The sequence below is a fragment of the Vombatus ursinus genome, unplaced genomic scaffold (assembly GCF_900497805.2).
Source record: "Vombatus ursinus unplaced genomic scaffold, bare-nosed wombat genome assembly UNPS02014811.1, whole genome shotgun sequence".
NCBI classification, from domain to species: domain Eukaryota; kingdom Metazoa; phylum Chordata; class Mammalia; order Diprotodontia; family Vombatidae; genus Vombatus; species Vombatus ursinus.
In genome coordinates, this window is record NW_020954589.1 from 5,064,579 (window position 1) to 5,090,429 (window position 25,851).

General features: G+C 37.7%; 1 protein-coding gene and 1 pseudogene across 1 annotated transcript; both read right to left on the reverse strand.

The window, feature by feature from the left end:
• Positions 1-3,619: 3,619 nt before the first annotated feature.
• On the reverse strand, positions 3,620-5,078 carry LOC114053544 (olfactory receptor 12D3-like). Its single transcript, XM_027876652.1, has 2 exons — positions 5,073-5,078; positions 3,620-4,546 (listed from the first exon to the last, which is right to left on the reverse strand). The coding sequence occupies exons 1-2, from the start codon at positions 5,076-5,078 to the stop codon at positions 3,620-3,622; spliced, it is 933 nt and encodes a 310-aa protein (XP_027732453.1).
• Positions 5,079-7,251: 2,173 nt separating this feature from the next.
• On the reverse strand, positions 7,252-8,112 carry LOC114053648 (annotated as a pseudogene).
• Positions 8,113-25,851: the final 17,739 nt, after the last annotated feature.

Below are 25,851 nucleotides of genomic sequence, written 5' to 3' on the forward strand. Positions count from 1 at the left end.
TACTATGTACAGTGTTTTCCTGGTCCTGCTCATTTCACTTCACATCAGTTCATACAAACCTTTCCAGGTTTCCCTTTATTCTGTGTGTCTCTCTTTGCTTCAAGTGTGTTTCTTGTAAGTAACATACTATAGGATTCTGGTTTTTGATCCACTCTGCCATCTACTTCAGTTTTATGGGAGAGTTCATCTCATTCACATTCACCGTTATGATTAGAACCTGTATATTTCCCTCCATTCTATTCTTCCTCCTGTTTGTCTCTCTCTCCTTTCACCCTTTCCCATATCACCAATGTTTTACTTCTGTCTACTACCTCCCCTGACCTGCCCTCTTCTGTCAGTTCCCACCCCCTCCTTTATTTTAATCTCCTCCTCTCCTACTTCCCTGTTAGATAAGATAGAGTTCTATATTTATCTGATTGTATATATTATCCCCTCTTTGAGCCAATATTGATGAGAGTAAGGTTCAAGCAATATCCATCGCTCTCCTCCCATCTTCCTCTCCACTGCTATAGTTCTTTCTTGCCTCTTCATGTGAGATATTTTACCCCCATTTTACCTCTCCTTTCCTTCTGCACCCATTATACTCCTCATTCTTATCTTTTATCATTTTTACGTCATTCCCTCAAATACACCTCATACCCATACCCTCTATCTATGTTTATTCCTTCTATATATACTATTAGTGATACAATTTTTAAGAGTTACAAGTATCATCTTCCCATGTAAGAATGTAAACAGTTTAGCTCTATTGAATCCCTTCTGGGTTTTTTCATCTTTTTACCTGTTTATGCTTCTCTTGGGCTTTGATATTAGAGGTCAAATTTTGGTTTAGTTCTGGTCTTCTCCTTATGAAGGCTTGAAATCCTTCTATTCCATTGAATGACCATTTTTCCCTTGACATATTATGCTTAATTTTGCCTAAGTGATTCTTTGTTGTAGTTCTAGCTCCTTTGCCCTCCAGAATATCATGTTCCATGGCCTCTGGTACTTTAATGTTGCAGCTGCCAAGTCCTGTGTGATGTAGATTGTGACTCCTCAATATTTGAATGTTTCCTTCTGGCCACTTGCAGTATTTTTTCCTTGACTTAATAGTTCTGAAATTTGGCTGTAATGTTCCTTGGGGTTTTTATTTTGAGATCTCTTTCCTGAGGTGATAAATGGATTCTTTCAAGGCCTATTTTGCTCTCTAGTTCCAGGACAGCAGGGCAGTTTTCCTTGATAATTTCTTGAAAGATGCTGTCCAGGTCCTCCTTTTGGTTATGGCTATTGGGTAGTTCAATGACTCTGATATTGTCTGTCCTGGATCTGTTTTCCATGTCAGTTATTTTTCCCATGAGGTATTTTAATATTTTCTTTCATTTTTTTCATTCTTTTGAATTAGTTTGATTGATTCATAATGTCTCACAGAGTCATTAGTTTTCACTTGCCCAATTCTAACTTTTAAGGTGTTGTTTTCCTCAATTAGCTTTTATGCTTTCTTTTCCATTTAGCCAATTGTGCTCTTTAAGGAGCTGTTTTCTTCAGTGGATTTTTGTATCTCCTTTTCCACTTGGCCAATTCTGATTTTTAAGCAGTTTTCCAAGCTATTGAGTCTTTTTTCATAATTCTCTTGCATCTCTCTCATTTCTTTTCCCCATTTTTCTTCTACCTCTCTTACATGATTTTTAAGCTCCTTTTTTAGCTCTTCCATGAGTTCTTTCTGGGCTTCAGATGGCTTCCAATTTTTCTTGAGGTTTTTGTCCATAGGTGTTTTGACCTTGTTGTCCTCTTCTGAATTTGTGTCTTGGTCTTCCCTGTCACCATAATAACTTGCTATGGTCAGATTCCTTTTTTGTTGTTTTCTGCTCGTTCTCTCCTTTTTTGTCTTTCCCCTCTCTTTTAAACTTGAGCTCTTCTCCCAGGGTGAAAGGGGTTCTGTCCCAGGATTCTTGTGCCAGTGGCTGCATGCCCTAATTGTTTACCTGGTGTTGCACTGATGTTGCCCAGAGGCACACAGAGGACCCTCTGGTGCTGTGCTGCAGGGATGATGTGGGTGTTGGTTGGAGCTGCTGGAGGGTGTAGGGATCTGGCAGTTTACCTGTTGATACCAAAGCATGATGAGGTCCAATTGCCATAATACACCTGCCCAGGGCAATGATGAAGCATTTGGAGATCTGGCCACTGCAGTAGGCCTGCTCACCCAGGATGGTACCAAGACACACAGTGATTCTTGGAGCTGGAGTCTGATGTGCAGCAGGGATCCTGGTGTTGGCATTTGCCTGCTCCACTACCCTGAGGCTCAGGATCTCCCACTGGTTTGCTGAGCTAGGGCTTGCTTCTGGCTTGCTGGGGTGCTTCCTGTCTGGAATGCACTCCCCTTTTACCTGAGTGAGATGGACCTTTCTTATCGATACTCCTAGTCTCCCAGGCTAAAAGATCACCCCACCCTGTCTTTCTGCTGGCTCTGCTGTTCCAAGATTTGTTCTGGGGTGCTATTTTATGGTGGGGTGGTTGTTTGGAGGTGAATAAGGGAAAACTACAGCAATTTACTGTTTACTGCACCATCTTGGCTCCCAGAAGTCCAGCCACTCCAGTATCTTTACCATGAAAATCCCATGGACAGTATTGATATACTATGTCCACAGGATCACAAAAAGTCAGACACAACTGAATAGCTAAACAACAAGACAAAGGAACCAACTAATTGAAATTTTCAACTGATTGTTTTGGTTCTGTGTGGACTACAGTTAAAGAGCATATCTTTGATCAAATCTACAGTTTGGTAGAAATGATTTGGGGGAGGGGAATTTAAAAGCAGTTGGTCTGCACAGTGGATAGAATACTGGTTCTGAAATATGGAAGACCTGAGTTCAAATCCAACTTTAGAATCTTAATAGCCATGTGACCCTGGCACTTAACCTCTAGTTGCCCCAGTTTCTTCAACTGTAAAGTGGGGATAATAAATCCACCTCCCAGGGTTGTTGTGAGGATAAAAGAAGATGTTTGTGAAGTGCCTGGCTTTTCAATAAACATTATATAAATGTTAGTTATTTTATTACACAAAGACTATATCATAATCCCAACTAGCTATTTTGAAATCACACAGTTTTGCTCTAGAAGAGGATGGACTGAGAGAATATGAATGGCTTGACAAAACTCATCCACACTACTGGAAAACAACTCAAAATGCATGCCCTACTAATATTGAACTCACATCACCATATGGTGTTTGGGCTGAAAGTAGCATTAAAGATCACCTAATCCAACCCACTTCAATTTATGAATGATGAAACTGAGTCACAGTGAGATGGAGTGGCTTGCCCAAAATTACACAGATAGTAAGTAAAAGGTCTTTGATTTGAATCCAGGTCCTCAGATTCCAAATCTAGTGCTTATCTATTAAACCAAACTTTCTTTATAAATAGTTATAAATAGTGCAAATCATTTCAAATGCACTATTAAAATGTGGTCATACTCCTTTGTCTAGAATACTTTTAAAAACTAGATGTCACAAATTCCTGATATGTAATTAGAAACTAGGAGTACAGCTTAAGTGGAGATAAAGGTATAAATCTTAATGAAGGTCTGGATGTTGTTGTGGAAAGCCTGAGGTCACAATAGTGATACATCTTACAGTCTTTCAGAAAAGATGTTTCCTTCCAAAGGCTTTCTTAAAAGCAAACTTCACTTCCTTATTCCTCAATGTGTAGATCAATGGGTTCAAAACTGGAGTGACAGCACTATACATTATGGCAACTATCCGGTCTTGTGCCATGGAGCTGCCAAAAGCAGGACGAATGTAGGTGAAACCCACAGGTCCATAGAAGAGACAGGCCACCATGAAGTGAGAGGCACATGTGGACAGAGCCTTTTGAAGCATGTTCCAGGAGTGGCTCTTAAAAAGGAGAAAACCAATAATGTAGAAGTATGAGAGGAGGGTCGGGAAGAAGGCTCCCATGGAGATGCTGCCAGTGATGACAGAAAGGAGCCATTGGTTGAGCACTGTATTTCCACAGGCCAATTCCAGGAGGGGTTTGACATCACAGAAGAAGTGGTTGAGTTGATGGGACTGGCAGAAGTTCAGTTGTGAAGTCATGATTGAATGCATCAAGGCATAAAAAAAGCTGATAACCCAGGCCACAGTGGCCAACTGAAGACATACTTGATGTTTCATGAGTACCAAATAGCGAAGTGGGTTGCAGATGGCCACAAAGCGATCAAAAGCCATGATAGCCAGCAAAATGGCCTCTGTGCTGCCAAGAAAATGGAAGAAATGGAGCTGGGTGATACAGCCTGGAAATGAGATGGCCTTGTGAGTAGAAAGCAAGTTCTCTAGCACCTTGGGCATTGTCACTGTGGAGTAGCAGATATCTAGACAGGAGAGATTGCCCAAGAAGAAATACATGGGGGTGTGGAGACGTGGCTCAGAGATGATAATCATCACAATGGCACCATTCCCAGCTAAACTGATGAGGTAGAGAGTGAGGAAGATCACAAACAAAATACCTTGCAGCTCCTGAATATTGGTCAGGTCCAGCAAGAGAAATTCATTCACTATAGTTTCATTCTAGGGAAGAAACAAAATGTAATAGTTTTACCTATTTTGGTAGGTATTCATGTATGTTCACGTTCACACAACTGAGCAGAACAAAATCATAATGAATAAGATCATAGAATCAAGTTGTATGTGTGTATAATTCCATAACATTCAGTTTATTTCCCCTTTAAAATAATCAAATAAGAATGAAGCAGCTCTAGAATGACTATATTTTTGCAAAAAGAAAGCTTTATGTAGGATGAAGGACAATTGATTATAACTGGCTTACTCTACTGACATACACACAAAGTCAAGAGAGCTTAAGTAAGGTCATCAGAACAATGAGTGGACTCCCTTGTGTTGAATTTATAGGAGGACATGGACAAAAGTTGTATAGCATAAGCAGGCGTAAATGGGTTACAATCTGCCTCATTGGGAGAAATATCTGTAATGAGTGCGAGGGGTAGCTATGCCCATTGTAAATTACTTTATACCATTCACGTGGATATGTGAACATCCATTCGCTCTATGAACTGGTTCATGCATTCCACCCTACCCTCATACTGTCAAGTGTAATTTCACTAAGAAGGACCACCACCATGTAGTTCTGTTCAAATTTTCTATGCCAGAGGTAACCCTACTGTGAAGAAATACAATCTCCCTACTTGCCACTTTACGTTTTAAGCCCCCACCAATGTATTTTCATTTGCACTCATCAGTCATTCACAATAATATCTTAAAATCTTATACATAACCATTTATTTAGAAGTAATGTAAAAATGACAATACAAGTACTCATATAATAATGCAAATACAGAGATAACAAATAATCCATACATAAACCTAGGTCACACTCTCCCAAGGTACTCAGTATCTACAAGGGAAAGTACTTATAGAAATCTTTCAGGAAAACACATGAGTATGTTAAAGGGCAAATAAATTGAGTGTTATAAAATTATACATGCATACAACTTGACTCTATATGCTTGAAATAACTTGCAACTCTGGATTGCAAGCTTTGATGTCAATGCTCCATTCATAAGCTAATTGTTTTTACTGATCATCACTATGATACAGGCAGACAAATCCTCTTCTCTTCACAAAATATTGTAACATTTACAAGCTCTTTCAACTTGCAGTCATCCTTAAAAGGGCATTTTTTTAAAATGTCAAACTATTTTAAGCCAAAGAACTACAAAGCTCATTAGGTTGTCTTTGTCCAGTCATTTATGGACTTACCACAATGCTGTGCTCTCTAATCAGACTAAAATAAACACACTAAAGCATTCTTAAATTGGCTCTCTGGGCAAGGCAAAGGAACATAGCCAGCTCTTCACTCACCATGATTTTACATCATCTAATTACATCTCAGCATCTCTTTTTTTTTTGTCTGTCTGCATTGTTTATTGGAGACAGCAGTGTTTTCTTTGATAGTCTATACATGAAGCAAGAGGAATTGGTCTTTCATTTCACATGATTCAGGATGGACATGGCACATCTGAAGTGGCACATTAAATCTCTGAAAAGGGTTGTACAGTTTATATAAATAGAACTCTGAAGAATTCAACTGAGAGGACTCTTACAGCCGTTACAAAAAGAGTGCCAATAAAGCTGTGCACAGCACCATGCACACACACAATGAGGCCAGAAGAGGAGGGAAGTAACAGAGCGACTAGAACCACATACCTTGGATTGCTCAGTGCACACAAAAAATTATTATTTAGTCCTCGTTGAGGGCAGAATATGCACAAATGGTGTTCAAAGACTACAAGGGGACAGTGGAAAGAGAAAAAATAGAGTAGACTAATTTCTCAGTCTATGAATATGAGATAAATAATTCCTGGGGTTTTTCTTATTTGTCTCTATGCCAAAATATCACAGGGAACACATGAATGAAATGGCATCGCCCCTTCCTTCCCTCCTTCCTCTTCCCTCCTGTACCAGCTCTGTGCCCAGCTATCCTATAGAAAGATTATGATCTCACACATTATTTCTACAGAGCAAGTACATTGGATTTGGCAGCCTAAGTTACTTTTTTGGTTCCTTGCAGGATGTTTCTACAAAGACATTTTTCGCATCCCTGGACATCTTTCCCGCGGAAATCAAATGGGGCTTTTCTTTTACAGAAAGGGGGAGGAAAACTGGTGGTATGTCAGTAGAGGCTATAAATGGTTACAAAAGACAGTAGATTTTCAGAGAAGCCTTTGAATTTCCATTGTGCCTTTTTTACTGACCACATCTCAAGACTATTCATTCTGATCAGAAGACAATGTGCTGTTAAGGCAATATCAGACATCTTAATGAGCTGGGGATCCTGGGGAGGAGACCACAGAGTGGCAAGACCATTTCTCTCTTGGAAGGGAAAGCAGATGCTTGAAAATGACTTGAGGTAATAGATGTTATCTTCATTAGGATGGACTGACTGCATTGAGTCACCTAGTCACACCTCAGGGAGGCATGTCTCCCTGAAGTGTGCATACAGCTGCTGGCTGTGACCACGGACTGGCCTAGTTTGGCAAGCAGGAAGCATGTGCTATTCACTGTACAGGAAAATAGCATCCATTACCATGTCCAGAACAGGGTAGCCAATGGGAAACCAAAGACACTCAATGGGACTGGGTGACATTGACCAATGCCACTTGTACTTGGGAGGTGCTTAAAGCAGCATTTTCAAAACAGTGGCATTAAACTGAATTACCTGGGCCAAGAGTTGGTGAGCCAGCTAGCAAGACATTCTAATGAGACAGAGCAACCAGAATCTCTGCATAATTAATAGGGAAGAAGCCTGACTGACCATGGAGCATCCCTTCATACGAGTTCTCATCAATCTGGTTGGTGAGGGTAATGACATCATCCTTCTTAAAACCTAACTCACCTTCATTTTCAAGTTCAAAGTTGTACAGAGCTCAGCAGCAGGGTTGATCCACTGGGACACCTATTGGTTTAGGAGTGCTAGTATGGGACAGGCCTCCATTATGTTGAGTATTGTCAGATGAAAACTCCAGGCTCATATGAGGTTTAGGCTGATACTCTCTTCTAGGCTGGGATGAAGCTTCTCTTATCCTTTCTTCAAGCCTGACAGTAACTTGCTGCAGAATTTGGGAAGCCTGCTTGTGATACTCCAACTGGGCTTGTACCAGAGCAGAGACCTGGCTCACCTGTTCAATATCCATTTCCAGGAGGTTGAACATACTCATCTCAGCAATTTCTTTAGATTCATCAAATTTCTCTAGAGCTTGGCAAAGCTCCTTATCTGGAATCTTGCCTTGTTTTTTCTTCTTGTATTAAAAGTCCAGGCATCAACCCTCCAACTTCTTTAGATGATGCTGTATTTCTCTTGGGTCCTTGTCGTGGAGGTTCTGGAGAGGATCAATAAAATTTTGTTTTACTTCCATGTCCAAAGAATCTTTCACCTCCGAAAGTTCTCTCATGGCCTCCCCAACATCACCAAGGGCTGGGCTGAAGTTATATTCATCTTCAAGCTCCCTTCTAAACTTCAACATGGCTTCTGCAAGCAGGGCCTCGGTCTGAGGATAGCCTGGTCCTTTCTCCTGACCTCAGAACTTGGACATTGTATTAATCATGCTGAGTTTGGCTCTAGAAGTTTTATCTTCTTACATTAGGGGAAGGGAAGGGAAAAGGAGGGGAGAGAAGGGGAGGGGAAAAAAGGAAGAGGAAGGGAAAGGAGGGAAGGGGAAAGGAGGGAAAGGGAAAGGAGGAGAGGGGAAAGAAGGGGAAGGGAAAGGAACTCAGAATCTCTTCTTACATAAAAATTGCATAACTAGCTTTTTTTTTATTCTCTTTCTGCCTTCCCATTTCACAACAAGGGGTAGCATCAAAGAGCAACAGGCACTTCCAAAAAGTTTCATCTCTCTTAAACATTACCCTAGGAAGAAATGAAGCAGTTGTTCAGTGGGGTTGAGTCTCTCTCCAACCAATCAGAAATCACATTGTTAAAGTCTTCTGTTAAGTGATTGTTGTAGTTGCCACTTCTGCAGTCAGACAAAGCTGTATTTAACTCCTTTTTGTGTCTTCAACCTTCACTTGCTAAGTTCTTTATTCTTTAGCCTCAACCTCCTAACATTTTTCAATGACTAAAAACAAAACCTCTCAGCATTCAATGACTCAACTTTCAGCTATTAGATTTTTCTATAAAATCAACATGACATTTTAATCATCTTTCAGTCTCCAAATAATTATATGATTTCCAAGGGGTTTTTTTTTGTTTTGTTTTATTTTGCCATTTTAAATCTAAAAGTTATTTGTAAATGAAACAAGAGACTCTTAAGTTCAGAATATGGTTCACCATCTCATTTTGTGTCCCTAAAATAATATTCCTTTGTACTCATTTTTTGAATTTTGAATTAATAAAAAGTTTATTCTCTGACCTCCTCAAAGCATCAAAATGCTTACAGTCAATAAGGCATCATTCTATATCTTTCCTATTAAAAATTTGTAATATACATAATATTCATAACATAACATTTATGCTACAATTTATTTTTTGTCCAAAACTATTCATCTCATTTGAAAACTGTATTGTTTCATAAACATATTTGAATAGTTTTTATTAAGCCAAAGTTATTTTCCTATTCACTTTTGGCATAAAAATGTTCATTTATGATAGAAGCAATTGCTTGTACCAATTAACATTTGCTAGAATACCTTATATTTGTACAAAAATACTTTTTCTTTCTTTTTCTTAACCAACCTGCTCCAAAGCAAAAGTCAGTAGCTTAAGGGTAAAGTACCTTATAAGTTTATAAATTATTGGAATATTGGAGGTGTGTTACCCTAAAATAATGACTCCTATCTTTTTGAAATAATAGTGTGGTGTGTTTAAAAGAGCACTGAATTGAGGAAATAAGGGATAGAAGATATGGTTTCTAATCCTATATTCACTACCTAATAGGTTTGAGAAGTCACATCATCACTATCACCAATATTATCACCTCAACTCTCAAATTGCATTTTAAGGTTAGATGCTTTCCTCAAAATAACCCAGTGAGAGATAATAATCCTTATTTTACAGAAGAGGAAACTAAGACTCAGAGAAGTAAAGTAACTGGATGAAGACATGCAGTGTCAGAGATGGAACTCACATTTTGTTCTCCTGACTAGAAGCCAGTTGTCTAGGAACAAACGGTTGGACTATAAGATTTCTCTACATCCTTTCAAGATCTATTGAAATAAAGTCAGTTTAACAAACTTTTACCATGTGAGAACAATGTGCTAGTATCAGAGATACATAAAAGGTTTTTTTAACTGTCCCTTTTTTCAAGGAGTTTTCAATCAAGCAAGAAATGGGAACAAGAACCCCAATAGGTAGTGTACACCAGTTCACCAACAAAAACAAAATTAAGTATAAGGAACAAACATACAAGGAAGTGCTAAGTGAGGCTGGAAGAGAAACAGATCATTTCTGTCATGGGTTTTAGAATACATACACTCACATATATCTTACATATGTGTGCTTTCTTTTCATATCTACTGCATGAAGACTTGATGTTAGAGCGAAGCAATGTTTGGTGTGGGAGAAAAAAGGAATGATGACATACCAAGTAGAAGCTAACCTTGGACTTCTGGAAAGATGGATCACTGAGAGGTCATGTATAAGCCTAATTCCCCTTTATTGCCTCAAAACAGCAAGAAATAAAACAAATAAATGGGGGGGGAGGAATCACACAAAGAGAAGGGAAAAGAAAAAAAAATTCCCCACTGGGAGAATCTCACCAAAAATAAACTGAAGAAATAAGAGGGGGGAAAAAGAGGCTCTGATACAAGGAGAAACTTCCAGATAAGTAGTAGCTGTATAATTGATGTCACATTTCTTGCCTTCACAATGTGTGGAGGAAGGGTAGGAGGGAGAGAATCCAGACCTCAAAAAAATTTTAATTAATATTAAAGATATACAAATAATGATTTTTTAAAAATAAAGACAGAAGGAAAGAGAAAAATAAACTGAAAAATATATTATTAGGTTCATAATAGAACAACCTGGCATAAATATGAAGTAAGGTAGATAGGGCAACTATAATTATCCCCATTTTATAGATAAGGGAATTAAAACTTGGAAAGGTTAAGTAATTTTTCTGGGGTCACACAGCTAATAATTTTCTGAATCAACACTGAAATTCGGGTAAGCCATTCAGACAATAAACATTCATGAAATTTCTACTACATGCCAGGTACAGTGCCAAGCACTGGCAATACAAAAAGAGGCAGAAGAGAGTCCTTGCCCTCAAGGAACTCACAAGCTAAAGGAGGAGACAATGAGCAAACAAATACGTCCAAGCCATTCACAAGATAAACAAGAAATAATTAATAGAGGGAAGGCACTAGAATTAAGAAGGGTAGGGAAAGATTTCCTGTAGAAGATGAGATTTTAGTTGGGACTTACAGAAAGCCAGGGAAGGCAGTAGATAGAGATGAGAAGGGAAGTATTCCAGGTGTGAAGGACAGCTAGAGAAAATTCCAGATCCAAGAGATGGAGTGTCTTATTCACAGAACAGAAAGGAGGCCAGTGTCACTGGTTCAGAGAACATGGTGGGTAATAAAGTATAAGAAGACTAGAAAGATCTGGGGGTGGAGATAGATTATGAAGGGCTTTGAATTCAAAATAGGGGATTTTATATTTGATCCTATAGGTGATAAGGAGCCACTGGAGTTTATTTAGTAGGACATGGTCAGACCTACTCCTTTGAAATGGATGGAATGGTCAACCTGGAGACAGTGGACCTCAGTTCAAATCTTTCTCTCAGGCAATTACTAGCTGTGTGATCACAGTTAGGTCACATAACCTAACTATGTTAGGTTTGCTCATTTGTTTGCTCATTTGCAAATTGAGATACTGACATTCATGCTATCTACCCCACAGCGTTAAGGTGAGCATTTTGCAAACATTGAAGTGTTCTGTAATTTATTTTGCACCTTTTTTGAACATCACATACATGATGCTCCTTAAAGCCAGCTAGCCCAGAGCCAAACACCTGAGGAAGTCATCAAATAAACAAGGAATGAATACAAAAGTGTTTTATAGATGTAATACTTTCATTATTATGAAGTTTAAGCAGATGTCCAGATACTGGCAATGAGTTAGTACTGAGACTTTAGTTTTAAGGAGGAATTTCTTCTCCTTAAGTAGGGTAAGTTGTTGTTGCTGTTGTTTCAGTCATGTCCAACTCTTCATGACCCCATTTAGAGTTTTCTCGGCAAAGACACTGGAGTGGTTTGCCATTTTCTTCTCCAGCTCATTTTACAGATAAGGAAACTGAGGCAAACAGGATTAAGTGATTTGTCCAGTGTCACAGAGCTAGTAAGTATCTGAGGTCAAATTTGAACTCAAGTCTTCCTGACTCCGGGCCCAAGGTTCTATCCACTGCACCATTTAGCTGCTCCCAAGAAGGATAAATAGGTTTAGGCATTCAAAGTGAGCAGGAACAGCTTTTCTACTAAACACATGAGGCTTAGCACAGAGCCTGTTGCAGAGTAAGATTCTAATAAATACTTGTTGCTTTGTTTCCTTTCTCTAGAACTCTCTCTCTTTTTGTTTTGATTAGTTGTAAGTCCTTTCCTAAGTGAAAATAACTATGGTTGCCCTGGGGAACACAGCAGCATAAAAGAAAAGAATAATAAAAATTGTATTCTGACTTCACAGCAGGACAAAAGCAAGAATAAAGCCCTAAACAGACAGAAAAAACTAGAATTTTAGAGCTGGAAATATCAAATGCTTTTTTTAAAAAACATATTTTCCAGTACTTTGGTAGATAAGGTGATTAGGAAAAGGGAAGAATCAACAGCTCATGAGCAAAATTTCCTATTTTTTATTTTTGTTTATTTAGCAACATAGCAAATTCATCAGTTTCTTATTTTCCATCACCTTTAAAAATATTTCTATGATTTTTCTATTCTTATTCATTTCTGATAATTCTTTCATCCACATGTTCTACCAACTTTATTTTCTTAGGAGCTAAGAAAGGTAAGAATTTTTCTTAATTTTGTGACTCATAACAGTTGACTATGTAATACAAGGCAAAACTCAAAATCAAATCTATACTTAAAATTACTGATTAAAATTACTACTTGCTACTGAAAAAAAACTGAGGAAGGAGACATGCCAGACACTTTGTGGGGGCAGCTAGGTGGCTCAGTAGATAAAGTTTCCCACTTGGAATAAGGAAGACTTGAGTTCAAATCCAGTCTCGGACACTAACTAGTTGGGTGACCCTGGGCAAGTAACTTAACCATGTTTGCCTCAGTTTCCTTGTCTATAAAACATGACCTAAAGAAGGGAATGGGAAACCATTCCAGTATCTTTACCAAGAAAACTTCAAAAGGGGTCACAAAGAGTCAGACACAACTGAAATAACTGAATAATAACAAAAAGACCCTTTGTAATAATGTCAAAGGAAGGAAAATGCTTATTTAAAACTACCAAAATACCTTTTCCTCCTTGCTTCATGCTTTTCATTAGTCTCAAGTTTGACACTCACAATACAATAGCAACTTTAAGGGAGAGGGGGAGGTGGCTAGCCTTTTTTGCACGTGGGGTAAGCAACTGGAGTGAATATTTAGGATGTGGCTATCATAGGGAAGAAGGACATCCTGGGATGCCAATATCTTCATTGTTGAAGGCCTGATCACTGTTGGGGATGTGAGGTCTGGGAACCTTTTCTATGTCATGGATACTTTGGGGAGTGTAGTAAAGCCTATGAAATCTTTCTTAAAATACTGTTTTTAAATGCATAAAATGAAATACTAATCATTTGAAATGCAGTTATCAAAAAGTTAAGATTCTCTGCTCTAGGTTAAATGTTAACAGTGTCTGGGGCTGGGCCTGGGGCCAGATGGAAGAGGAGATTATCTGAAGTGGGGCTGAAGGGTAATGAGCAAGTGAACCCTGGGATAGTGCTGTTGGTACCCTTTAAATTTTATAGCCTGGGGCAAAAGCCCAGTAGCCCCAAACTAATTATTATTCTTACTACTTCTAATAAGTTTTTCTTCCAGTCTTTTTATTTTTGGTCTGGATCTGGAATTTCATTGTTGTAGGCCCTACACTAGGGTACTGCCAGTGAAGAAATCACTTCAACCAATGAAGTTCTGGAACTGCTCTGCAATTTACAGGCTTAGAGAGTGGCCTAGGGCAATGCAACTTTAAATGGCATGCCTCTCACACAGCCAGTGTATGTCAGAGTCAGAACTTGAACCCAGATCTTCCTGACTCTAAGACCTGCTCTCTATCTAATATACCATTGTGCTTCTTCATAAGTTCTGATTTACATATACATATATATATACATATGTTTTATATATATATATATATATATATATATATACACATATATATGTCATCTCCTTCTAAATTCCTTGAGGGCAGAGACTGATTTCTTTTTGTTTGTCTTTTGCTTCTCCCATACTTAAGAGTATGAAGCTTAAGAGTAGGACACACTAATAAACTCTGATTGATTGACATGTACTGACTTAAAAAAATGACCAATTGTAGGATTTAGCCATAGAAAAGAATTTAAAGATCGTTGGTTCAACCGTCTTCTTTTATAGTTGATACTCTGAGACCCTAGAAGATTAAGTGACTTACCATTTAATGTGGTGAGTAGACTTATGGCTAAGGTCAAGCACATAGTAAGGAAAAACTACAATCTAAACAGTTCTTTTTATCAGAAATCCTAAACATTAAATCATAGAGTATAAAATCATAAGATCATCATCCCTTCCTTTTACAGATAAAGAACCTCAGGCCTGGAACTGTTATGTGACTTGACTAAAGATACCCAGTGAATTAATTAATGTCAGAGGGAGGATTGGAAGCCAAGTCTTTTTCAGTGCCCTTCCCATGCATGCTGTGGCTTCTATTATATGGTCACCCTGATAACACAAGAAGGTTAATCTCCAAAAGACTAAATTCTTCAACAAGGTCTAACTTTAATAAATTCTTCCTGCTCTAAGTCAGAAATAAACTTTCTTATTCATTGTCCCAGTCAATGACTTCATTGTCTGAGGCTTATCAAAGCTGCTGCAAAGCAATAGGAGCAATGAACAGTAGGGTAAGAATGGAAATTTTAATATCAGCATTATGAATTAGACAACTTCTTTCACAGCTACCTTTATAACCAAGTGTTTATATATATATATATATATGTATATATATATGTATATATATATATATATTTTATATATATATATAAAGAGAAGTGGTGAGGGCTCTCTCACACATACACACACACACACACTTTGAATACATACACTTTATAGTTTAGGTTTATATTATGTAGGTGGAAAAGCAAACATTTCAATGTTCTCCTGGTTGGCATTGGAGTTCCTCATCCTGTTCCTTTGTGAATCGATGACTAAGGAGATTCCCAAAATACCATCATTCACCTATTTCTGATAACTCTTCCTACCCTTATCTTTGGAGAAGTTTATTCTAAATTAATTTCAATCCCATCTACTGCCTTCTAAATCTATTTGGATTCACTCTCCTCCGCTCCATGCATACCTGCAAATGGTGATAACTCTTTGGCTCCATAAGGGAAATCAAATAACCGGAGCCCAGAAACAGTTCCTTGAGACAACTTGAACTGGTATATGTCTTATATCCATCTCCATTCTGCTTCTTCTGGTCTATGAATGAAACAACCAAGTCTTTCCATGAATCTCCATGGAGATAACACAGACAGAGGTATCCTGGGATCTTCTCCCTAAAGCCCTAGCCACTCTATCTCCCTTTCTCCTCCATTAAGAATTACTTCACCTAGGAGTTGTGAAATGATCCAAGCATTTTGGAGAGCAATTTGGAACTATGCCCAAAGGGTTATAAAAATGTGCATATCCTTTGAGCCAGCAATAGCACTTCTAGGGCTGTATCCCAAAGAGATCATAAAAATGGGAAAAGGACCCACATGTACAAAAATATTTATAGCAGCTCTTTTTGTGGTGGCAAAGAATTGGAAATTGAGGGGATGCCCATCAACTGGGGAATGGCTGAACAAGTTGTGGTATATGAATGTAATGGAATACTATTGTGCTATAAGAAATGATGAACAGGCTGACTTCAGAAAAACCTGGAAAGACTTATAAGGTCTGATGCTGAGTGAAGTGAGCAGAACCAAGAGAACATTGTACACAATAACAGCCATGTTGTGCGAAGACTAATATTGATAAACTTAACCCTTCCCAGCAATACAAGGATCTAAGACATCTCCAAAGGCCTCATGATGGAAAATGCTATCCACATCCAAAGAAAGAACTATGGAGTTTAAATGCAGATCGAAGCATGCTATTTGCTATTTTTTTTTCTTCTGTTGAGTTTTGTTTCCTCTTTCTGGCAGTTCTTCCTATTGGTTCTAATTCTTACTTACATCATCACTAATGTGAAAATACATTTAATAGGAACATAATATGTAACCTATATCAGATTGTGCACCATCTTGGGAAGGGAGGGAGAGAGAGAAGAGGAGAAAAATTTAAACTCAAAAGCATATGGAAGTGCTTGTTGATAAATCAAAAGAAATAAAAAGAAAGAAATAAAAAAAAGAATTACTTTGCCCCTCTACTTTCCTTATGATAGCCACAAATATTTGCCCCAAATACCATAGGAAGATGCAAAAGAAAAAAGACAAAGGTCCTGCCCTCAGGATGATTATAATGTAGTTGGAAAGATAACATGTACGTGGGAAAACTTTTTTTAGAAACCTAGCAACAGATAGAAAAATAGAGTGTACATTTAGTTTAAAAGGACAACAGAGTAGTCTGAGGGGGTGCAAAATTAAAAACATAATTGGAATGAGGGATGTGGGTTTTATCCATTTACATTTGAGGATAACTTTTGGTGTAAATTACTAGCATTAGCCTCATAATTGTGCCTGCTGATAGCTATATGCTGAGCTATCAGGATTATTACTAGGAGTGTTAAGAGCAATCTTCCACTCAATTTCAACCCTAATTAGTTACCATTGTGTGGAAATTTCTGAAGGGTATACCCAGGGTGCACAAGTTCTAGAAACTCCTACCAAACTGGAAAGAGTTTTAGTAAGGGCTCAGAGAGAGGTTGTATATCTGTCACCTGAGGACAAGCATCACTAAGCACAGAGATGTTTGTCACCTAAAGGTTGGTCACCCAGTTGATGAATGTTTTTGATCATAGCAACTCATAAAGAAATATCCATTAAGTCATAGACTGAAAAGTGCGTTGGCAGAGGGAGTATCTACAATACTTTAATTCACCAGACATTTAATAAGTGCCTAGCATGTTCCAGGCATTATGATAAGGATAAAAAGGCAAAAAGGAAAATGTCCCTGTCCTCAAGGAGTTTATAGTCTACTGAGAGTAAGGTTAGAGAGGATGGCATGTAAAAAGATTGATAAATAAATGTTATATTTAATATATGTATCTATTATTTATATTATATATTTATTCATTATGTTATATTGTATATTGTTAAATACATAATTGATTATATATCAATGTATGTTACATACATAGATGTTAAACACAAGGTAATGAAAAGAGAAGGTAATGAAAAGAGGATATCAGGTACCTCTTGTAGGAGGTGCCATTTGATTTGAAGATAAGTAATCTGAGGCACCCATCAGAGAACACAGCCCAGACTAAATTAGAATGCATTTCTCTAAAATCCAAATGCCAACCTTGCTCCACTCTTTCCTTTGAGCCTACCATTGCAATGCCAAGTATCAAATACACTGAACTTTCATGATACTAATAATTCTTCATTTTGTAATATTCAAATTTTTATAAAGGACTATTATGTTTAACAAGGGCAGCTAAGTGATGTATTCCTGACTTCAAGTCAAGTCAAGTCTGAGTTCAAGTCTCAGACATTTACTAACTGTGTGACCTTGGGCAAGTCACTTAATCCTGTTTGCCTTATTTTTCTCATCTGTAAAATGGGTTGGAAAAGAAATTGGCAAACTACTCTAATGTCTTTGCTAAGAAAATCCCAAATGGGGTCACAAAGAGTCAGACACAACTGAAACAAATGAACAACAATAAATTATGTTTAACAGTCTTGATACCTCATTTTACCAAAAATTGCCCAAAACTCTGACACAGTCTACCCATAATGGTATAAAAATTCTACCCTTTCCCATGTAGCAGGTTTTCACCTAATGATTGGTATTGATCTGCCACTACTAAAAGAAAATACACAAACTGAAAAATGAACAACATAGTATTTATTACTACTGAGGCCCCAGAATCATTAATATGGCTATTATCAAAGTTTTGTATGATATGTCACTGTCACTATCCTCATTACTATAAATTTACCATGATTTTCTATGAAGTTGTCAAAAAATAGTTTCATGGTCAAAATGGGTACAAGATTTAGACATAAAGGGTGATACTAAAAGCAAATTAGTAGAGCAAGGAATAGTATGCCTGTCAAATCTATGGATAATGGAAGAATTTATGACCAAACAAGAGATAGAGAACATTATGAAATGCAAAATAGATAATTTTGATTACATTAAAATAAAAAGGTTTGCACAAATAAAGCCAATGCAACCAAGACTGAAAGGGAAGCAGAAAGCTGGGAAACAATTCTGACAGCCAGTGTCTTTGATAAAGGCTTCATTTCTAAAACAGAGAACTGAGTCAAATTTATAAGAACACAAATCATTCCCCAATTGATAGACCATCAAAGGATATGAATAGGCAGCTTTCAGAGAAAGAAACTAAAGCTATCTATAATCATATGAAAAAAATGTTCTAAATCACTATTGATTAGAGAAATGCAAATCAAACCAACTTTGAGGTACCACATCACACCTATCAGATTGGCTAACATAACAAAACAGATCAATGATAAATGTTGGAGAAGATGTGGGAAAATCAGAACATTAATGCATTGTTGGTGGAGTTGTGAAATGATCCAAACATTTTGAGTAGCAATTTGGAACTATGTCCAAAGGTCTACAAAATTGTACATACCCTTTGACTCAGCAATACCAGTTCTAGGTCTGTATCCCAAAGAGATCATAAAAATGGGAAAAGGATCCATACATACAAAAATATTTATAGCAGCTCTTATTGTGGTGGCAAAGAATTGGAAATTGAAGGGATGCCCATCAATTGGAGAATGGCTGAACAAGTTATAGTATATGAATACAATGGAATACTATTATTGCGTAAGAAATGATGAGCAGACAGACTTCAGAAAAACCTAGAAAGACTTGCATGAACTGATGTCTAGTGAAGTCAGCACAACCAGGAGAACATTGTACACAGTAACAGCAACATTGTGTGATGACCAACTTTGATAGACTTAACTCTTGTCAGCAGTGCAATGATCTAAGACAATCCCTAAAGACTCATGGTGGAAAATGTTATCCACATCCAGAGAAAGAACTATAAAGTCTGAATACAGATCAAACATACTATTTTCTCTTTTTTTTCTCTTTGCCCTGGTTTTTCCCTTTTGTTCTGATTCTTTTTTCACAACATGACTAATATGGAAATATATTTAATATGATTATACACATATAGCCTATAGCAGATTGCTTGCTATCTTGGGGAGACGAGATGGGAGGGAGGGGGAAAATTTACAACTCAAAATCTTATAAAAGTGAATGTTGAAAACTAAAAATAAATAAATTTAATTGAAAAAGAAGAAAATTAGTTTCAAAACTATATTTTTTCCTAAATTGTTTCCATGATAAGGTTTCATTTTCTTCTCCCATAACCAACCAACCAACCAAAATAATATGTGACATGGGCACAGTCTTGCCCTGCTAAAAGACTTAAAATATGCTTACTACCTTCTTCAGTGTTAAAGGGAGTAACTATTATTTAATATCAAGTGCCTAGGATGGGGGGGGGTCAAGTCAGATAGCTCACTCCTATTTCCAAACACATGTTCATGCTCAGATTCATTATAAAAATGAGTCCGGGAGCTTAGAGTTAGGGTAGATAAAGGAGAAATCATGGTTCACTGTGTGGGAGTTGGGAAAGGGATATAAAAAGAAATGAATATATTACCATGTATGATATTCTCCTGTCACTTTACTTTGCATGACTTCACATAAGTTGCCAGAGCTCTATCATCTCTCATTGTTCTAAAGGTCTATTCAGTTCTTTAACTGCTTTCTTATTTATCTTTTTGTTAGATTTATCTAGGTTTGAAAGGACTACATTATGGTCCACCACTATTATAGTTTTACTATCTATTTCTCTCTAATTTGGTTAATATTTTCTTTAAGTATTTTGATGTTATGTTTATTGGGCATGTGTGTGTGTGTGTGTGTGTGTGTGTGTGTGTATTACTGAATTCAGTTGTTTCTAGTACCATATTGTCTTCTCTGACCACTGATCTTTTTTTTGTTTGTTTTTTAGTTTATACCAAATAGTTTTAATGATTACTCTTTTATTATGTACTTTGGGATCTGGACATGCTAAGGACACCTTGATTCCTTTTTTTCCATTTTTTCCCTAGAGTTCCTATAAATGAATAATGCAAACAGTTCTAACCTTTGATTTTAGATATACTTTGACTTTTGATATGCACTTTTATTATATTTAATGGCCCTTCCTTGTACAAGCTCTTAGGTTTTTTAGCATAAATTAGAATTATACTTTTTGGTTGTTTTTTTTAGCTTTTTTAGTTGTATGCTCAATTCACTGATCTCCTCTTTCTCTATTTTATTCATGTAAGCATTGAGAGATATAAAACTTCCCCTAAGAACTGCTTTCACTGCATGCCATAAGTGTTGGTATGTTGTCTCATTATTGTCATTCTCTTGGATGAAATTATTGATTGTTTCTATGATTTATTGTTTAACCCACTCATTCTTTAGGATTACTTTATTGAGTTTCCAACTAATTTTTAGTCTATCTTTCCATGGCACCTTATTACATGTAATTTTTATTACATCATGATCTGAAGAGAATGCACTTAATATTTCTGCCTTTTTGCATTTGATTGTGAGGTTTATATACCCTAGTACATGGTCAATTTTTGTGTAGGTGCCATGTACTGCCAAGAAAAAGGTATATTCCTTTCTATCCTCATTCAATTTTGTCCAGAGGTCTATCATATCTAACTTTTCTAAAATTCTATTCATCTCCTTAATTTCTTTCTGGTTTATTTTGTGGTTACATGTATCTAGTTCTGAGAGGAGGAGGTTGAGGTCCCCCTTAACTTCTCTTTGAAGAATCTGGATGCTATACCACTTGGTACATTTATGTTTAGTATTGCTATTACTTCATTGTCTATGCTACCTTTTAGCAGAATATAGTCTCCTTCCTTATCTCTTTTAATTAGATCTATTTTTGCTTTTGCTTTGTCTGAGATCAGGATTATTATCCCTGCTTTTTTTTTACTTCAGCTGAAGCATAATATATGCTGATGCAGCCTTTCACCTTTACCTCTGTGTATCCCTCTGCTTCAAATGTGTTTCTTGTAAACAACATATTGTGGGATTATGGGTTTTAATCCACTCTGCTAGCCTTTTCCATTTTATGGGAGAATTCATCCCATTCACATTCACAGTTATGATTACTATCTGTGTCGTTCTTTTCTCCCTTTCCCTCCTCACTAGAGTTTTGCTTTTGACCACCACCACCTTCAATCTATCCTCACTTCTATCAGCCTTTTCTTTCCCCTTTCCCCTCCTACTTCCAATAGGGTAAGTTAGATTTCTATACCTAATTGAGTATAGTATTCCCTCTTTGGACCAAATCTGATGAGAGTAAAGTTCAAACAATGCTCATATCCCTCCCTTCTTTTCCTCTTCTGTAATAGGATTTTGTGCCTCTTCTTGTAATGTAATTTACCCTTTTCTGCCTCCTCCTTTTCTCTTCTCCAAATACAATTCCTTTCCACCACCTAATTAAATTTTTTTTTATCGTCATATCAAAGTCAACTTATAACCGCATCCTCTGTCTATGTATACCCCTTTTAAATGTCGTAATAAAGATACAGTTCTCTTGAGTTACAGGTATCATCTCCCATTGTAGGGATGTAAACCATTTGCCCTTATTGAATAACATGCTTTTTTTTTCTTTCCCATTTACCTTTTATGCCTCTTTTGAGTCTTGTATTTGAAGATCAAATTTTCTGTTGAGTTCTGGTCTTTTCATCAGGAAGGTTTGGAAGTCCCCTATTTCATTGAATGTCCATCTCCTCCCTGAAAAATTATGCTCAATTTCACCAGATCCTTGGTTGTAATCCAAGCTCCTTTGCCTTATGAAATGTCATATTCCAAGTCCTGAATAATCCTGACTGTGGTTCTATGACATTTATACTGTTTCTTTTTGGCTGCTCACAGTATTTTCTTCTTGACCTGATAATTTTGGAATTTTGCTACAATATTCCTTGGTGTTTTCACTTTCAGATCTTTTTCAGGAGATGATTGGTGGATCAATGACTATTTTTTAATGGTAATTTTTTTATTTATTTTTTTGTTTTCAACATTTACTTCCACAAGATTTTGAGTTCCAAATTTTCACACCATCTCGCCCCTCCCCCCACCCCAAGATGGCATGCATTCTAAATACCCCTTTCCCTAGTCTGCCTTCCCTTCTATCTCTCCCCCCTTCTCTTATCCCCTTCCCCTTCAATTTTCCTATAGGGCAGGATGGATTTCTGTACCCCATTTCCTGGATTTCTTATTTCCCAGTTGCATGTGAAAATACGTTTTTTAAACATGTGTTTATAAAACTTTGGGTTCCAAATTTTCTCCCTTCCTCCCTCCCCACCCATCCTCATAGATAAGGCAAGCAACAATAGATTGTATATGTGCAGTTATGCGAAACATTTCCATAGTAGACAAGCTGTGAAAAACTAACTCTATTTCCCTTAATCCTATCCCACCCACCCCCATTTATTCTATTCTTTTTTTGACCCTGACCCTCCTCAGAAGTATTTGCTTCTGATTACTCCCTTTCCCAATCTGCCCTCCTCGCTATCATTCCCCTACTCTCTTGTCCCCTTCCCCCCCCCATTTTCCTGTAGGGTAAGACAGATTTCCACACCCAATTGAGTGTGTATGTTATTCCCTCCTTAAGTCAAATCCTATGAGAATAAGATTCACTCATTCCCTCTCACCTTCCCCCATTTCCTCTCCACTGTAAGAGCCTTTTCTTTTCTGTTTTTTTGTATGATAATTTACCCCATTCTACCTCTCCCTTTCTCCTTCTCTTAGTATATTCCTCTCTCACCCCTTAATTTTATTCTCCAGATATGACCCCTTCATGTTCAACTCAACCTGTGCCCTCTATCTATCTATCTATATCTATATATACGTACATATAATTTTTCCCCTCCAGCTACTCTAATACTGACAAAGGTCTCATGAGTTACAAATATCATCTTTCCATGCAGGAATGTAAACAGTTCAACCTTAATAAGTCTCTTATGATTTTCTCTTTCCTGTTTACATCTTCATGTTCCACTCGAGTCTTGTATTTGAAAATCAAATTTTCTATTCAGCTCTGGTCTTTTCATCAAGAATGCTTTAAAGTCCTCTATTTCCCCTGCAGGATTATACTCAGTTTTGCTGGGTAGGTGATTCTTGGTTGTGATCCTATCTCCTTTGCCCTCCAGAATATTATATTCCATGCCCTGCGGCCCCTTAATGTAGAAGCAGCTAGATCTTGTGTTATCCTGATTGTGTTTCCACAATACTTGAATTGTTTCTTCTGGCTGCTTGTAATATTTTCTCCTTGACCTGGTAACTCTGGAACTTGGCTACAATATTCCTAGGAGTTTTCCTTTGGGGATCTCTTTCAGGAGGAGATCAGTGGATTCTTTCAATTTCTATTTTGCCCTCTGGTTCTAAAATACCAGGGCAGTTTTCCTTGATAATGTCTTGAAAGATGATGTCTAGGCTCTTTTTTTGATCATGGCTTTCAGATAGTCCAAAAATTTTTAAATTCTCTCTCCTGGATCTATTTTCCAGGTCAATTGTTTTTCTAATGAGATATTTCACATTGTTTTCTAATTTTTCATTCTTTTGGATTTGTTTTACAGTGTCTTGATTTCTCAAATTGTCCCTCTCTTCCAATTGCTCTATTCTAATTTTTAAGGAAGTATTTTCTTCAGTAAGCTGAGCTTCCAGCCCACAGACTTAAGGGGAATCGAGTGGCTGATCAGAGGGGGATTGCAGGGATCTCTTTGCCAGTGCTGAGGCAGGAATCTCTTGATTTATCTATGCTTGCATCTGGGTCACAGTTCTGAGGGGCAGTCCTGGGGCAAGGAACAAAGCCAGTGTGATGGAGCTCATTGTGGTGGTGGAGAGAAAACACCTCACCCCTTATCATACCACCTTGGAAGAACTGAAAATTTACAGGTCCCTAGAAGTACCTCTGAAAACAGCTGTACAAACCCCCAAAGCTTGGTACAGTACACTCTTCACATTGGAGACAGACTTTTACCTTGAGAAAGAGTTTAAAACTCAAGTCTTTTCCATTTCCATTCCATTTCCATTTGGCCAATTTTGCTTTTTAGGGCATTCTTCTCCTCATTGGCTTTTTGGACCTCTTTTGCCATTTGGGTTAGGCTATTTTTTAAGGTGTTATTTTCTTCAGTATTTTTTGGGGTCTCTTTTAGCAAGCTGTTAATTTGTTTTTCATGATTTTCTTGCATCACTCTCAATTTTTCCTCTATTTCTCTTACTTGCTTCTCAAAATCCCTTTTGAGCTCTTCTAAGGCCTGGGACTGATTCATGTTTTTCTTGGAAGGTTTGGATGTAGCAGCTTTGGCTTTGCTGTGTTCTTCTGGTTGTATGTTTTGATCTTCTTTGTCACCAAAGTAAGATAATATAGTCCGACTCTTTTTGTGGTACTTACTCATGATCCCAGCCAATTACTTGAGTTTTAAACTCTTTCTCAAGGTAAAAGTCTGCCTCCAATGTGAAGAGTGTACTGTACCAAGCTTTGGGGGTTTGTACAGCTGTTTTCAGAGGTACTTCTAGGGACCTGTAAATTTTCAGTTCTTCCAAGGTGGTATGATAAGGGGTGAGGTGTTTTCTCTCCACCACCACAATGAGCTCCACCGCACTGGCTTTGTTCCTTGCCCCAGGACTGCCCCTCAGAACTGTGACCCAGATGCAAGCATAGATAAAGCAAGAGATTCCTGCCTCAGCACTGGCAAAGAGATCCCTGCAATCCCCCTCTGATCAGCCACTCGATTCCCCTTAAGTCTGTGGGCTGGAAGCTCAGGAAAAAACTGCGGCCTTGGGCCACGCTCAAGACTTGTGGCTGAGACTTAGCTCCTCTCTCACAGCAGTCACAGACTTTTCCCACTGACCTTCTAAGTTGTCTTTGGCATTTAGGAGGTGAGAAGTCTGGAAACCACCATAGCTGCCTGCGATTCAGTCTTCTGAGGCCTGCTCCAGGGTCACTACGGCCTGTGTGCCCACACCGTGCTGCGCTCCTCTCCCTGCCCAGCGCGATATACCTTTCTGATCAACCATCCAGGCTGTGTTTGGCTGGAAATTTGTTTCATTCTGTCTTTTTGTGGGTTCTGCTGCTTTAGAATTTGTTTAGAGACATTTTCATAGGTATTTGGAGAGCTTTGGGAGAGAGCTCAAGACAGTCACTGCTTTCCCTCTGCCATCTTGGCTCCGCCCCTCCTGCTTTCCAGTTTTGATCAATGACTATTTTACCCTCTGGTTCTAGGATCTCAGGGCAGTTTTCCTTGATGATTTCTTGGAAGTTGCTGTCCAGGCTCTTTTTTTCATCATGTCTTTCAGATAGACCAATAATTTTTAAATTATCTCTCCCAGATCTATTTTTCAGGTCTGTTGTCTTTCCAATTAGGTATTTTATGTTTTCTTCTATTTTTTTCATTCTTTTGATTTTGTTTGACTGATTCTTGATGTCATAGAGTCAGTAACATCCACTTGCCCAATTTTAATTTTTAACAAATTGTTTTCTTCAATTAGATTTTGTACCTCCTTTTCCATTTGACCCATTTTACTTTTTAAGGAGTTCTCTTCAGTGAGTTTTTGTGCCTCCTTTTCCATTTGACCAATTCTACTTTTTAAGGAGTTGTTTTCTTCAGTGCACTTTTTTTTCCATTTGGCCAGTGGTATTTTTAAAGACTTATTTTCTACAATCAATTTTTGTCCTTCCTTTTCCAAGCTATTAACTCTGTCATGCACACTTCTCATTTCTTTTTCCCAATTTTTCTTCTACCTCTCTTGTTGACTTTTAAAATCCTCTTCCTTGAGCTCTTCAAAGATGGCTTTTTGGGCTGGAGACCAGTTCATATTCCCCTTTGAGGTTTCAGATGTGGGTATATTGACAATGTTGTCCACCTTTGAATTTGTGTTTTGATCTTCCCTGTCCCCATAGTAAG